This window comes from Apus apus, chromosome 1 (assembly GCF_020740795.1).
Source record: "Apus apus isolate bApuApu2 chromosome 1, bApuApu2.pri.cur, whole genome shotgun sequence".
Classification (NCBI taxonomy): Eukaryota; Metazoa; Chordata; class Aves; order Apodiformes; family Apodidae; genus Apus; species Apus apus.
This window is the reverse complement of record NC_067282.1, coordinates 43,570,974-43,583,024: the sequence shown is the minus strand read 5'-3', so window position 1 is coordinate 43,583,024 and position 12,051 is coordinate 43,570,974. Positions and strand designations below refer to the sequence as shown.

The following is a 12,051-nucleotide window of genomic DNA, read 5'->3' as shown; positions in this document are numbered from 1 at the left end:
CTTTTGTAAATACAATATCTCTTGAATTTATGGTCAATTTAGAAATATTTTTATTGTAGGTAAAAACCAAGCCAAACCACACACACAAAAAAACAAACCAAATAACTCCTTAATCCTCCCTATGTGAAACAGAATTTTAACTGTGGAATAAAATTCTTAGTCTTAACTGGTAGTTGAACTCTTCTGATAGTTGTAGGTAAATTAATTTTTCTTTTAAAAACACCACATTTTCTGTATGGATCAGTTACAGTCTTGTAATGCATTATTTTTATGAGTATTCATGGGAAAAAAGAAAAAAGCACAAACATACTGCTAATCCAGTAGCAAAATATTTACTGTTTGCTTTTTATTCTTCCTTTGCTCCAAAAAAAAAAAAAGAGAGAGAAGAGAGAAAATATTTTTCAGGGCAGCTTTGTTTGGTCTGCTTAGTCTCTCAGTGCTCTAAGTCTGTAGTTAATTCTGGAAAGCTATAGTTACTTAAGTCTTCTCTATATATAAAACTTATTACCTATAAAAGTAATTACATGTACACTAGATATAGTTAATCACAGAATCTTAGGGGCTGGGAGGGACCTCAAAAGATCATCTAGTCCAACCCCCCTGCCAGAGCAGGGTCACCCAGAGCACATCACACAGGAACGCATCCAGGTGGGTTTTGAGTGTCTCCAGCGAAGGAGACTCCACAACCCCCCTGGGCAGCCTGTTCCAGTGCTCTGTCACTCTCACAGGAAAGAAGATTTTTCTGATGTTTACATGGAACCTCCTATGTTCCAGTTTGCACCCATTGCCCCTTGTCCTATCACTGGACACCACTGAAAAAAGTCTGGCTCCATCGTCCTGACACTCCCCCTTAACATATTTTTAAATGTTGATGAGGTCACCCCTCAGTCTCCTCTTCTCCAAGCTAAAGAGGCCCAGCTCCCTCAGCCTTTCCTCATAAGTGAGATGTTCCACTCCCTTAATCATCTTAATCATCTTTGTGACTCTAATGCAGTGATTTAAGAAAAATCTCTAGTTAGTTCAGAAAAGGTAGGTCTAACGTATTACTTTTCCAAAAAATACCTTCATATAACCTCTTGTGGATTTAACTCTGATTGAAAACATTATCACGTCCACGTTAGTGCTGTTAGTAAGTCAGGGTAATTTTTATCATTTCCAATCTAATCCAGCTTTGAAATGAGAAGTTCTGAAATGTCATTTCAACATTGCAGGCTTGGTACATCGCTACAGTTATTTACAAAGCAACTCTAATCTTGTCCTAAACTTTATGTGGGATATCAACTTTTCTGTGTTGCATCAACACGCAGATTATAAATCTATATACTTATTTTCAGGTGTGCAAATTCTTGTATGTATACATTAAAGCTGATTTGCAGTAACTGTTTATTATATTCTGAATATTGTTTCTGTGCTTGGCTCCAACAATTTTCTGCCTTTAATAATTTCAACTGCTACATCAGAAGCACTGCTGGAGTGAGGGAAATGTGTTCCCACTGGTCCTTATGCTGGTCAGCCTCCAAACAAATTATCAAAAAGGTTTTGCTACTCAAAAGGGTTGTTATTAACAGTTGGAATATGTGGTGGGTTTTTTCCTAGTTTGATTGTTGGTTTCCAGATTATTGCAATGTAATGTTTGAATTGTGAGAAATATGTGGCAGCATACAGTAATACTTCCTGAATTCTTTGTTTGGTGTTCACGTATAACTTGTTGTTGTAAAAATTCTCCAGCAGGAACTGCTTTGAATTCATGAAGATTATTGGATTGCTGCAGTTATTCTTAAGCCAAATGTCATACATGTTTTTATTTCTATTTATTTAACCTTTTTTCTCTGAAAGTCTGTTAACAACATACAAATTGCCTTGCATCTTAGGAAAAAGACACAAGAGTATGTGAACACCCTCTGTCAGACATAGTGATTGCTGGTGAAGCAGCTCACCCACTACCCCACACTTTTCATCGCCTTCTGCAGACAATCTCTGACCTTATGATGTCTCTTCCCAGTGGTAGTGCATTACAGCAAATGGCCTTAAGGTAAGCACAAATCAGGAACATTCTTTAAAAGTCTGGAAACGTAACATCACAGATGAAAAGAATTTGCAATGTAGATAGGAAGTTGGAAACAACTCTCTGCTTGTGTGTAAAGGAGCGTGTCTATCCTTATGCGTAGGAAAGATAAATGTAAAAGATGTATGTATGTGTTTAGACTTTGTAGAGAAAAATGTACTTGCACTGAAGTTCTGTAGTGTATCCACTATGAAAAAAGCATATTGTTGAATAATATCATAGAATCATATTGTATCATAGGATGGTTTGGGTTGGAAAGGACCTTGAAGATCATCTAGTTCCAACCCCACTTCATGGGCAGGATCACCTCCTGCTAGACCAGGTTGCTCAGAGCCCAATCCAACCTGGCCTTGAACACTTCCAGGGATGGGGCTTCCACAGCTTCCCTGGGCAACTTGTTCCACTGTCTCACCACCCTCACAGTGAAGAATGTCTTCCCAATACCTAATCTAAATCTCCCCTCTTCCAGTTTCAATCCATTACCCCTTGTCCTGTCACTACACACCCTTATAAAAAGCCCCTCCCCAGTATTGGAAGACCACTATAAGGTCTCCTTGGAACCTTCTCTTCTCCAGGCTAAATAGCCCCAGCTCCCTCAGCCTGTCTTCATAAGAGAGGTGCTCCAGCCCTTGGACCATCTTCATAGCCCTCTTCTGGACTTGCTCCAAGAGCTCTATATCCTTCCTATGTTGAGGGCTCCAGTATGGTAATATCTGTGTGTGTGGTAGCAGAATACCTTTTGCTCAGAAATCTGTCATCTGATTAGTAGGCTCGAACTGTTTGAAATTTTTCCTGTGTATCTCTCTCAAGGATGCAATGTAAATAACTATATATATGCATAAATAATTTATGTACTCAAAATTTCAAAATCCGCTAAATGTATTTTCAGGTGCTGGAGTCTCAAATTCAAACAATCTGATCACCAGTTCCTGCACCAGAGCAATGTTTTTCATCATATCAACAATATTTTGTCTAAATCTGATGATGGGGATAGTGAAGAGAGTTTTAGTATCAGTATTCAATCTGGTTTTGAAGTCATGAGTCAGGCAAGTATTTTGTCACTCTCTCAGAAGCAGATCTCTCAACTCTCAATTGCCAACAGCCTGTATTTCCTATGATCATTCTGTTTGAATTAAAACATTCTTTATTGTCATGCTTTCTTCAATGTAACTCAGTTCAGGATCTTGTCGCTGATATTCAGGTTCTCATATTTAGCTTTAGAGGTTCAAATATTGACCTGTAGCTTGTATATCACTCAAATTTGTGTTTTGGAGCAGTGCTTTTGAGTGCTTGTTTGCAAGTACAATATTTGGGGGTCTCTTGTAGTTCATTTATTTTATTTGGCTATTTCTCTTTTAAATGCTATGTACTTCCAGTTCCATATCTTCCATATCCTTCCATATTCCATATCTTTTTTTTGGTTATTTTGAGGAGCACAATTAAATACTCCTAATGAGTAAAGTGTTTTCTTCAATTTATTAATACATTTAGATATTTACTATTGTATTTAGCTGTTAGCTATTAGTATTTCCTTTGGTTTGAAGGGCTAAACATTTTGAACAAATAAATGACAAATTTCTTCTTTAAATCAGAGAGCACATTCCTCAGACAAATGCCTGTATGGTTTTAACAATTTTAGATAGTGTCTGTATTTGGGCTTACTTTCAGATATTTTAAATATTTTTCATTTGTTTTCACAGGAACCGTGTATAGTGGTTTGCCTAAAGGACCTCACCAGCATTGTTGACATTAAAACATCGAGCCGACCTGCCATGATTGGTAGTTTAACAGATGGGTCTACAGAAACTTTCTGGGAGTCAGGAGATGAAGATAAAAACAAAACTAAAAACATCACAATTAACTGTGTAAAAGGCATCAATGCACGTTACGTGTGTGTTCACGTAGACAATTCCAGAGATCTTGGGGTAAGAGGAGCACAAAATGAAATGTCTCTCATTGAAGGTACATAGGCAAAGTTGCATATCTTTATCAATCAGGAACCACCATTTTCTTTGTCCAGTTCAGTTTGTAGTTCTAATTCTGAAGCTCACATTTCAAAGTAAAGTTTCTTATTCCTGTTTTTTTCAAAGCAGTACCTGAAATGATGAGACCAATCCAACTAAATTTGAAGATTGTGTGAACCTAAGAGTACAAAACTTAATTCTTAGTAGCATGTTGAATTTCAGTGCATTTTCAAGTATTTACTTATGAAGTAAGTTTCTTGCCTGCTCAGAGTTTCAGCAGAAGCATTCAAATAAGGAGTTTTCATAAAATCCAAACTATTTTTTAGGCTTACTACATTTGTGTTTCTTGATCTGTACAGTAATGTTATAAATATTTCCTTATTTCAACTGCAGCTTAATACAAGATGATGATTTTTTTTTTTTAATAGCATTCTGCTTTGGAATTCTTTGTCCTTGCTTTTGATCGCTTTATAAATTTCTTTTTATGTTGAAACAGCGTGTGTCTCTTTTCCATACATATTCTCTTAATACAAAAGAAATGGACTGGTCCTCAGTTGAAGTGTTTTGTTCTTTTCTTGTCTGTTGCAGAACAAAGTGACTTCAATGACCTTCCTAACTGGCAAGGCAGTAGAAGATCTCTGCAGAATAAAGCAGGTAAACACTTTAACATTTGATCCTGAGAAATTACCATCATTTTTTGGCTGCATATATGGACAGATACACACCTTTCTTGCAGAGTTCTCTTTTTTTGTGAGAAGACTGACTTGGTATGCCTGGCTAAATAAAAGAAGGCCGTGGCAGAGCTCAGGTGCTGGACTCATGATCATTAATATACCTTGTTAGCTTGCTGGCTGGCCTTGTTTCTCTCTGCTCAAAGAAGAGTGCCAAGGCAGTTTTCCAGTGATGATTCACACCTAGAAGACAGGCAGGACTTAATTCAGCTTTGGTCTCCGTCTTTGCTGAACAGTCCTCTGACACATCTCCAACAATCTTTTTCTCCTCAAACACACCCACAAACTGTACCCTAACTCATGCATAACCTGTCTCATGGTGTTTAAAAACAACAACAAAGTTAGTCTTGTCTGCTGCAGCCCAGTTCAATGAAGACAGTTGGAATTAGCATAGAAATGGGAAAGAACAAACATTAGCTTGATTATAAATGAGCCTGTGGACATGAGAGAGGGCTCACTTGGCTTGGGGTTAAGTAGAATTTAGGCCTACACGGGTTTCTCTGAGCAGTTCTGTGAGACACTTCACAGTATTGGTTTTTGGCTTCCAGTAGCACCCTCACAGTTTAAATCGTACAATGTCATTTATGTTCTCATTCTAAAAAAATACTTACTTTAAATTAAACTTAATTGGATTCAGTTCACTTGTCTTTTTTACAGTTATTAAGTCCTGCATCTCTTAATAAGGATATCAGATGCTGACATCCACAGAGTTACAATTTATTTGGCAGGAATTCCTGTGAACAGGGATGAAATAACTACTGATAATTGTATGTTATTTTCAGTTAAATCATGGTGGCCTTTTCTTTTAAATAAAAGTATTTAGCAAATGTTAGTTCAAAGTCTGTTTTTTTTTTAATATCTGAACAGTTGCTTAGAGGTTAAAACAGATAGACTACTATTTCTAATAGCTTTAAAGAAAAGCAATAAATGGCTATATATAATTTTCTTTAATTTTGAGAATTTTTTAAATCTGAATTCACGAGGTTGAATATTTTTATAATTAAACATGATAGTCTTATTGCTCAGGATAAAAATTTCATAGCAAACACTGTATTGGTTCCAGTGGCATATGATGGGTTTGTTTTAGAGATACGTGACTTTGTTTGCTGTAATGTCAGTTCCCATCTTTACATTCCTGTTTAATAGGTAGACTTGGATTCAAGACATATTGGCTGGGTAACAAGTGAACTTCCTGGGGGTGATAATCACATCATCAAAATTGAATTGAAAGGTCCAGAGAACACACTAAGAGTTCGGCAAGTGAAAATTCTTGGATGGAAAGATGGTGAAAGCATCAAAATAGCAGGCCAGATTTCTGCAAGTGTAGCTCAACAAAGGAACTGTGAATCTGAGACACTGCGAGTGTTCCGACTTATTACATCACAGGTGGGGTTTTAGTGATGTATTATACACTGAAAGTAACTATACATTGTAGACTTTCAGTGCTTTATGTTTTAATATAAAATAGAACGTTTGCACAAGTTTATCTTTTGAGATAAGGTAATTGTCTCTGTCTTCCAGGTATTTGGAAAACTCATCTCTGGAGATGCTGAGCCAACCCCAGAACAAGAAGAAAAAGCACTGTTGTCTTCCCCAGAAGGAGAAGAAAAAGTACACAATGTATTTATTTGTATTCTATCAATAATACTTTGCTGAAAAAGTGATCCAGCATGGTTTGAACATTGTCCTGTGTCTTACGCTGCATAGTTTTCAGAAAACCTGAAGTAAAAGTCACAATTGCTTTTTTTTTTTTTAATTATAATTGATATTTTTATTAGTAACTTATAATTGGGGCGTATGGTTTAATGGAAACATTGTAGCAATGATGGCACAAATTGTGCCTACCCTTACAGAAGTACTTAACACCTGCAGTAATGGTCATTTTCCAAGTTCTTCTTGCCTATTATCTTGTGTCTCAAGAGGGGCTCTGTTAAGAAAAAGTATTAAGAAACCACACTAGTATCCTTTTACGTAGTATCCTCTCCTGTCTGCCAACAAGAATTAGTTTAAGAAGCGTTCCTGAAAAACTCACTTTATCTCTATCTGGACTGTCACATTTAATAGCCAAGATTTTACTGTCCTCAGTGAAAGTAATTTCATTTTTCATATGATATATGGTTTTGTTCTGCCCACCACTTTGTGGCAATAAGTTCCATGACTAATTACACATCTTGTAAAAGTTTATTTTTCTCATGTCTGTTGTGTGGTAACTTAATTGTCTGTTCCCTGTTTCTTTTACTGTGAAATATATAAACTGAAAAGAATATTCCCTGCACTGCTTTATAGATACGTAATCAGTGATTGTGTTAAGCTACATGAAGAGGCTGAATCTCAGATCATTATACTTCACTTGTTTAGCTTACTGATTATTTTTTTTCATGCTCAAGTTTCCTCTTATAAAGAAAGTAAATACATCTAAAAGGTTTATATTAACCCTAGTTAAATTTATCTTGCTTATGTATTTTACTCCCCTGTAACAAAAAGCAACCAATCTTTAAAACAGAGTTTGTTGAAATTCCATATTAATTACTACAGTAATTAAGGAATGTTCTTGAAACTCTTGATCTAATATTAATTATGCTTTTTATGAAGGCAACATCAGATGCAGACCTGAAGGAGCACATGGTAGGGATCATATTCAGCCGGAGCAAACTGACAAATTTGCAGAAGCAGGTTTGTTCATTCTGAAATGTTTTGGGCATCAAATGTTTCTGTGTTGTAATAAGTATGTTCATTTTCAGTGAATATAGTGCCTTTTACTTGACACTTTCATTTCTTATATTGTTCTTTTTTTTTCATTTTAAATACTATCCGTGTACATTTTATATGAAAAATCTGCTGAAATTAACACTGAAAAAATCCATTTAAATTCTATTAGACAAATTTTAAACGAAACCTTTTAAAATTGACTTGTACATGGTACTTATTTGTGCTTGCTGATTATAATAGCATAATAGTAGACCCTCTCAAATTTCTAGAGAGATTCAGTGACTGAGTATAGATTCTTAGTTTGGCATGTTTTCTCCCAGTTTTTGTAATCAGAAGGTATTTAGGTTTGCTAAAATTTAATCCTAAAAACAAAAACAGTTGATAGATTCTTAAATTCTTCTTTCCTGTAGTCAGTGAAAGTTTGAATTTGTGGCTTATCTTTTTTATTCCAAACATAAAGCAGTAGTTAAGAGTGTGTTTTTTCTTATGAATACTTAATTTTTAAAAATATAACAACTAAAGCATCTTTTATATTATCTTCATGACATCGATCATGAGACAAATGTTGCTGTAAAGATTTTTACAGCAATACAAGAGGCATTACATTCATTTTTAAGTTGGTTGGATGAGTCATTCAGAATCTACTTTTTTGTCACCCATCTTAGCAAACTTTAAAATCTCTGTGTTCTGTGTAAAAAGCAAACTAAAAGGCAGGAACTACAGTTTAAAAAGCTTTATTTAAATAACGTTTTCCAGAATTAAGATGAGCAAGTTCAGTAATAAATCTTGATTCTTAATTCTAAGGAATGTAATATTTAAATTTAAATATAAATGTTATCCATTGTTTAAATTTCTGTTGAAAAGTAATTCAAGCACAGGCCAAATTTCACAGGTTTTTTCCCTTTTGCTCATAGTTGCGAAGGTGCATAAAACACAATCTCTTTCCCTTTCTGGAAGTTTTTTAGAGTTCCTTTTTACATGGGTGTTTCTGGTGGGGTGGGTGTGGTTCTTTGTGGGGTGTTTTTGTGTCGATGGTTGGACTCCAGTGACCTCAGAGGCCCTTTCCAACCACGGCAATTGATTCTGTGGATTCTGCTTGGCTAGGTGTGTGCTCATATAGTCCAGGCCATACGAATGGAAGCAACCCGTGTGCGTGAGGAGTGGGAACATGCCATCTCCAGCAAGGAGAACGCCAACTCGCAGCCCAACGACGAAGACGCCGCTTCTGATGCTTATTGCTTCGAGCTGCTCTCGATGGTTCTGGCGCTGAGCGGTTCCAACGTCGGCCGGCAGTATCTGGCTCAGCAGCTGACTCTGCTCCAGGACCTTTTCTCACTGCTGCACACTGCTTCTCCCAGGGTGCAGAGGCAGGTCAGTGCTGACTGCTCCTTGTCCCCCTTGCTATTCCAAGAAAAAAGTTGTGCGTGTGACTGCGTAATATGTGTTTGAATTTTTTTGGTTGTTTTGCCTCAGAAATGTTTCGCCAGTCGTACTCATCTCGCCCCTTGTATTCCACATGGGGAATAACTGTAAATAAAGCAACTCAACTTTCTATTGCAATCATGAGCAGAAGGCAGATAGACATTTATGAACATTTGAAAACAAACCACAGAATCTTTTTTCATAATTGAAGTGTCAGGTTTTGAGGTTTTTTTCCCCCAGTTTTTGAATATGTAATACGAAATTATAAAGTCTTATGTGTTTGATATATAAATACATGCATACTCCAGCACCACCACAATTTGACTGTATAAAACTATTTGTAGGACACACAAACAGTGTTGAAGATAATGAAGGCTACAGCTGTGAAATTAAAACAAACACAATGCTTTGTGTCCAAGAGGTAGAACTGAGGTGTAAGAACCCAAAATTGCTTAATTAATCATCATCGTGAAACAAAATCAGCAAACTACTCTGCATTGCCTTTGAGTAATATCATCTTCACCTGTTTTTTTCCTTATTCTGAAGGATTTTGGATAGGGCAGGATAAATTGCCTTCTCAACTCACACATCAGAGGGATGTATGATTTGCTTGGCAAGGATTGTTGCTGAAATAAAGTAGGATGCCCAAGAGTAATTAGTCATTTTGCATGTCCTAATGGGGGTCTTTTGCATAAGCACACGACGTTCAGTTTGGAGTGATGTTGCTAAGGTTTCTTCAGTGAATCTTACTTGACACAGTATTCAGTGAATCTTACTTCACTGTAGCCCAGTTGTTCATATTTTCAGCAGATTCATTCACATCCTGTTAGGTGTGTTCAGTTTGTCAGGTATTTCTGACACAATGACTAAGAATTCCCTTTTCTAAGATGGAAATTCAGACTCTCCAGTTGGCCCTGCCTTGTGACTGCCAGTATTTAAAATTCAGGCCAGGGTTGTGTATTACATTCCAAAAAAAAGAGACTTCTTAAAGGTCATGTATTGCATTTCTCTACTTTATTTATAAAGGACAGCATCATCCAGAAGTACTTCATGTAATTGCAAGATGCTCCTTTTAAATGTCAGAGCTGTTAATTTCCCATTTCTCAAATGTATTAAGTTTGAAAGCTGGTTTAGTTAGTTACTGCAAGTAAGAATTCTATACAAAAAGCAGTTTTCAGGTGTGGAAGGAAGAAGTGAGGTCACTGTTTGTTTTTCCAGTAAGATCTCATGCCACTTCATTGTGGGGAAAGAGTCTAAGAAAGCTACACAGATATCCCCACATATGTGCTTCATATGCACCAAATCTTGGTAAATATTAGCATGATTTGAGTATGCCATAGTTAATTAATGCCCTTTTAATATCATGTTTGACCTTGAGGGACAGTGACAGCTAGAATTAGGGGATTACTAATGGTGGTCTTGCTAAAACATCATAACAGGTGAAGCAGAGGCTTCCCTGGTTGAGATTAGACCTTGAATGAGTAGAGCATGGTTGAAATGTATGCCAAGTGGACAGGACCTAAAAATCTAGTGTGGTTTGAGTATTTCATATTACACATCTATAACGCCCATATAGCCTGTTGTAGGTAAGATGAGAGGTTTTTAATTAGCATTGTCTGTTAGTGATCTGGATGAGTCCTTAGCATCTCTTTGACACTCACCGTCTGAGTGTAAGACATAGTGTGAAACTACGCAGTTCCTTTCTAGGCAGTTTCCTTTGGGCATCCTCAGGTAGAGCTTTTGTGCAGTTCTTTCGGAACTTGAGTGTTGTCTGAGTAAATGTGTATCTATATACACATACAGACATGTAACACAGGTAACACACTAGCTTGTTGTTGCTGCCTGCTGTGCCTTCTCTAGGTGAATTTTTAGTTCCTGTTTCAGAAGTTTTTTATGTCTTACACTCTCTACTTTTTCCGATTTTCTGAACTGTCAAAATGTCGCATTTCAACTTGCCTGGAGGAAGATAGTGCCCTGCTTAGTAATTCTGATATAATGCAGATATGCAAAATACTGGGTTTTCTTCTAAAAATGTGTCTAGTTTTGCAAGAGGACATTGAAGGCTTGAGAAATTAGATATGAAATGTCAACTCCTTAAGCTTTCATACATCCTGATTTGGGCCAACCTTTGCATGATGCAGCCGATTTCAACCCCAGTTCCTGGTAAGGTTGAAGCTTATAATTTCAAGACATCTCCTGTTACATCCAAAGCAATTGTCACAGATTTCCTATTAAAAAATGCCAGTTAGAATATCAGAAGGGAAACTAAAGGAGGAGGAAAAGATTGTCATAGTTCTTAGTACCTCAAGTCAAGTACTTTGTTATCAGAAGTCTAAAGTGTCTCTAATCTCTAATGGTTCTACCACAGAATTTCTGACATCTAAAGATTCATATGTAAAGATTATATGCAAAGTGGGTAATATGTCTGTAATGTGCAAGCAAATCAGAGTTGTACAAACATCTGTATCCCTGTTATCCTAAGTCCAGTGGCAAGCATAATTTTGTTAATATTTGAAGGCTGCTGTTGGAGTGAGATTGATTCTGGACTCTTTGGCCTTGCCTCACTGCACACATAAGCAAAAACTTCAAAACAAGATAGAAAACCTTACAGAATTTCTTACAGGTGTGATTTAAGTACAGAAAGTAGATTCAGTCCTTCTTACTAGAATAACTCCTGAAAAAAGATTTTCTGACTTTTGCTTTAAAACTCCAGCTGTCTTGGTAAGAATTGTGCTGTTGTGATTTTTTTCCTCCAGGTAACATCATTACTAAGACGTGTTTTGCCTGAGGTAACCCCTAGTCGCCTGGCTAGTATTATAGGAGTGAAGTCTCTTCCACCAGCAGATATAAGTGATATCATTCACTCAACAGAAAAAGGAGATTGGAATAAACTAGGTATCTTGGACATGTTTTTGGGATGCATTGCCAAAGCTCTCACTGTACAGCTAAAAGCCAAAGGAACTACTATAACAGGGACAGCTGGCACTACTGCAGGCAAAGGAGTTACTACAGTCACACTTCCAATGATCTTCAATTCCAGGTTTGTTTGAAAAAAAGTATAAATATATATATATGTATATTCTCAAGCTAAAGGCATAAAACAATTACACTGTTTGAAGTCAGTTACGTTGTCTTTATAAATTGAAAGAATTGTGTAACA

The 12,051-nt window shown here is 36.5% G+C and overlaps 1 protein-coding gene across 14 annotated transcripts in view; it reads left to right on the top strand.

Moving 5' to 3' along the window:
- MYCBP2 (MYC binding protein 2) overlaps nucleotides 1-12,051 on the top strand; it is a 190,187-nt gene that overhangs the window by 161,573 nt on the left and 16,563 nt on the right. For 12 of the 14 annotated variants that reach the window (XM_051608380.1, XM_051608394.1, XM_051608393.1 and 9 more), the window contains 9 exons: nucleotides 1,872-2,032; nucleotides 2,955-3,111; nucleotides 3,766-3,990; nucleotides 4,618-4,683; nucleotides 5,907-6,146; nucleotides 6,282-6,380; nucleotides 7,353-7,433; nucleotides 8,574-8,840; nucleotides 11,648-11,931. In XM_051608380.1, coding sequence (XP_051464340.1) covers nucleotides 1,872-2,032; nucleotides 2,955-3,111; nucleotides 3,766-3,990; nucleotides 4,618-4,683; nucleotides 5,907-6,146; nucleotides 6,282-6,380; nucleotides 7,353-7,433; nucleotides 8,574-8,840; nucleotides 11,648-11,931 — 1,580 coding nt within the window. The remainder of the gene's footprint in view (nucleotides 1-1,871; nucleotides 2,033-2,954; nucleotides 3,112-3,765; nucleotides 3,991-4,617; nucleotides 4,684-5,906; nucleotides 6,147-6,281; nucleotides 6,381-7,352; nucleotides 7,434-8,573; nucleotides 8,841-11,647; nucleotides 11,932-12,051) is intronic. The other 2 variants (XM_051608381.1, XM_051608395.1) reach the window with 1 other exon arrangement.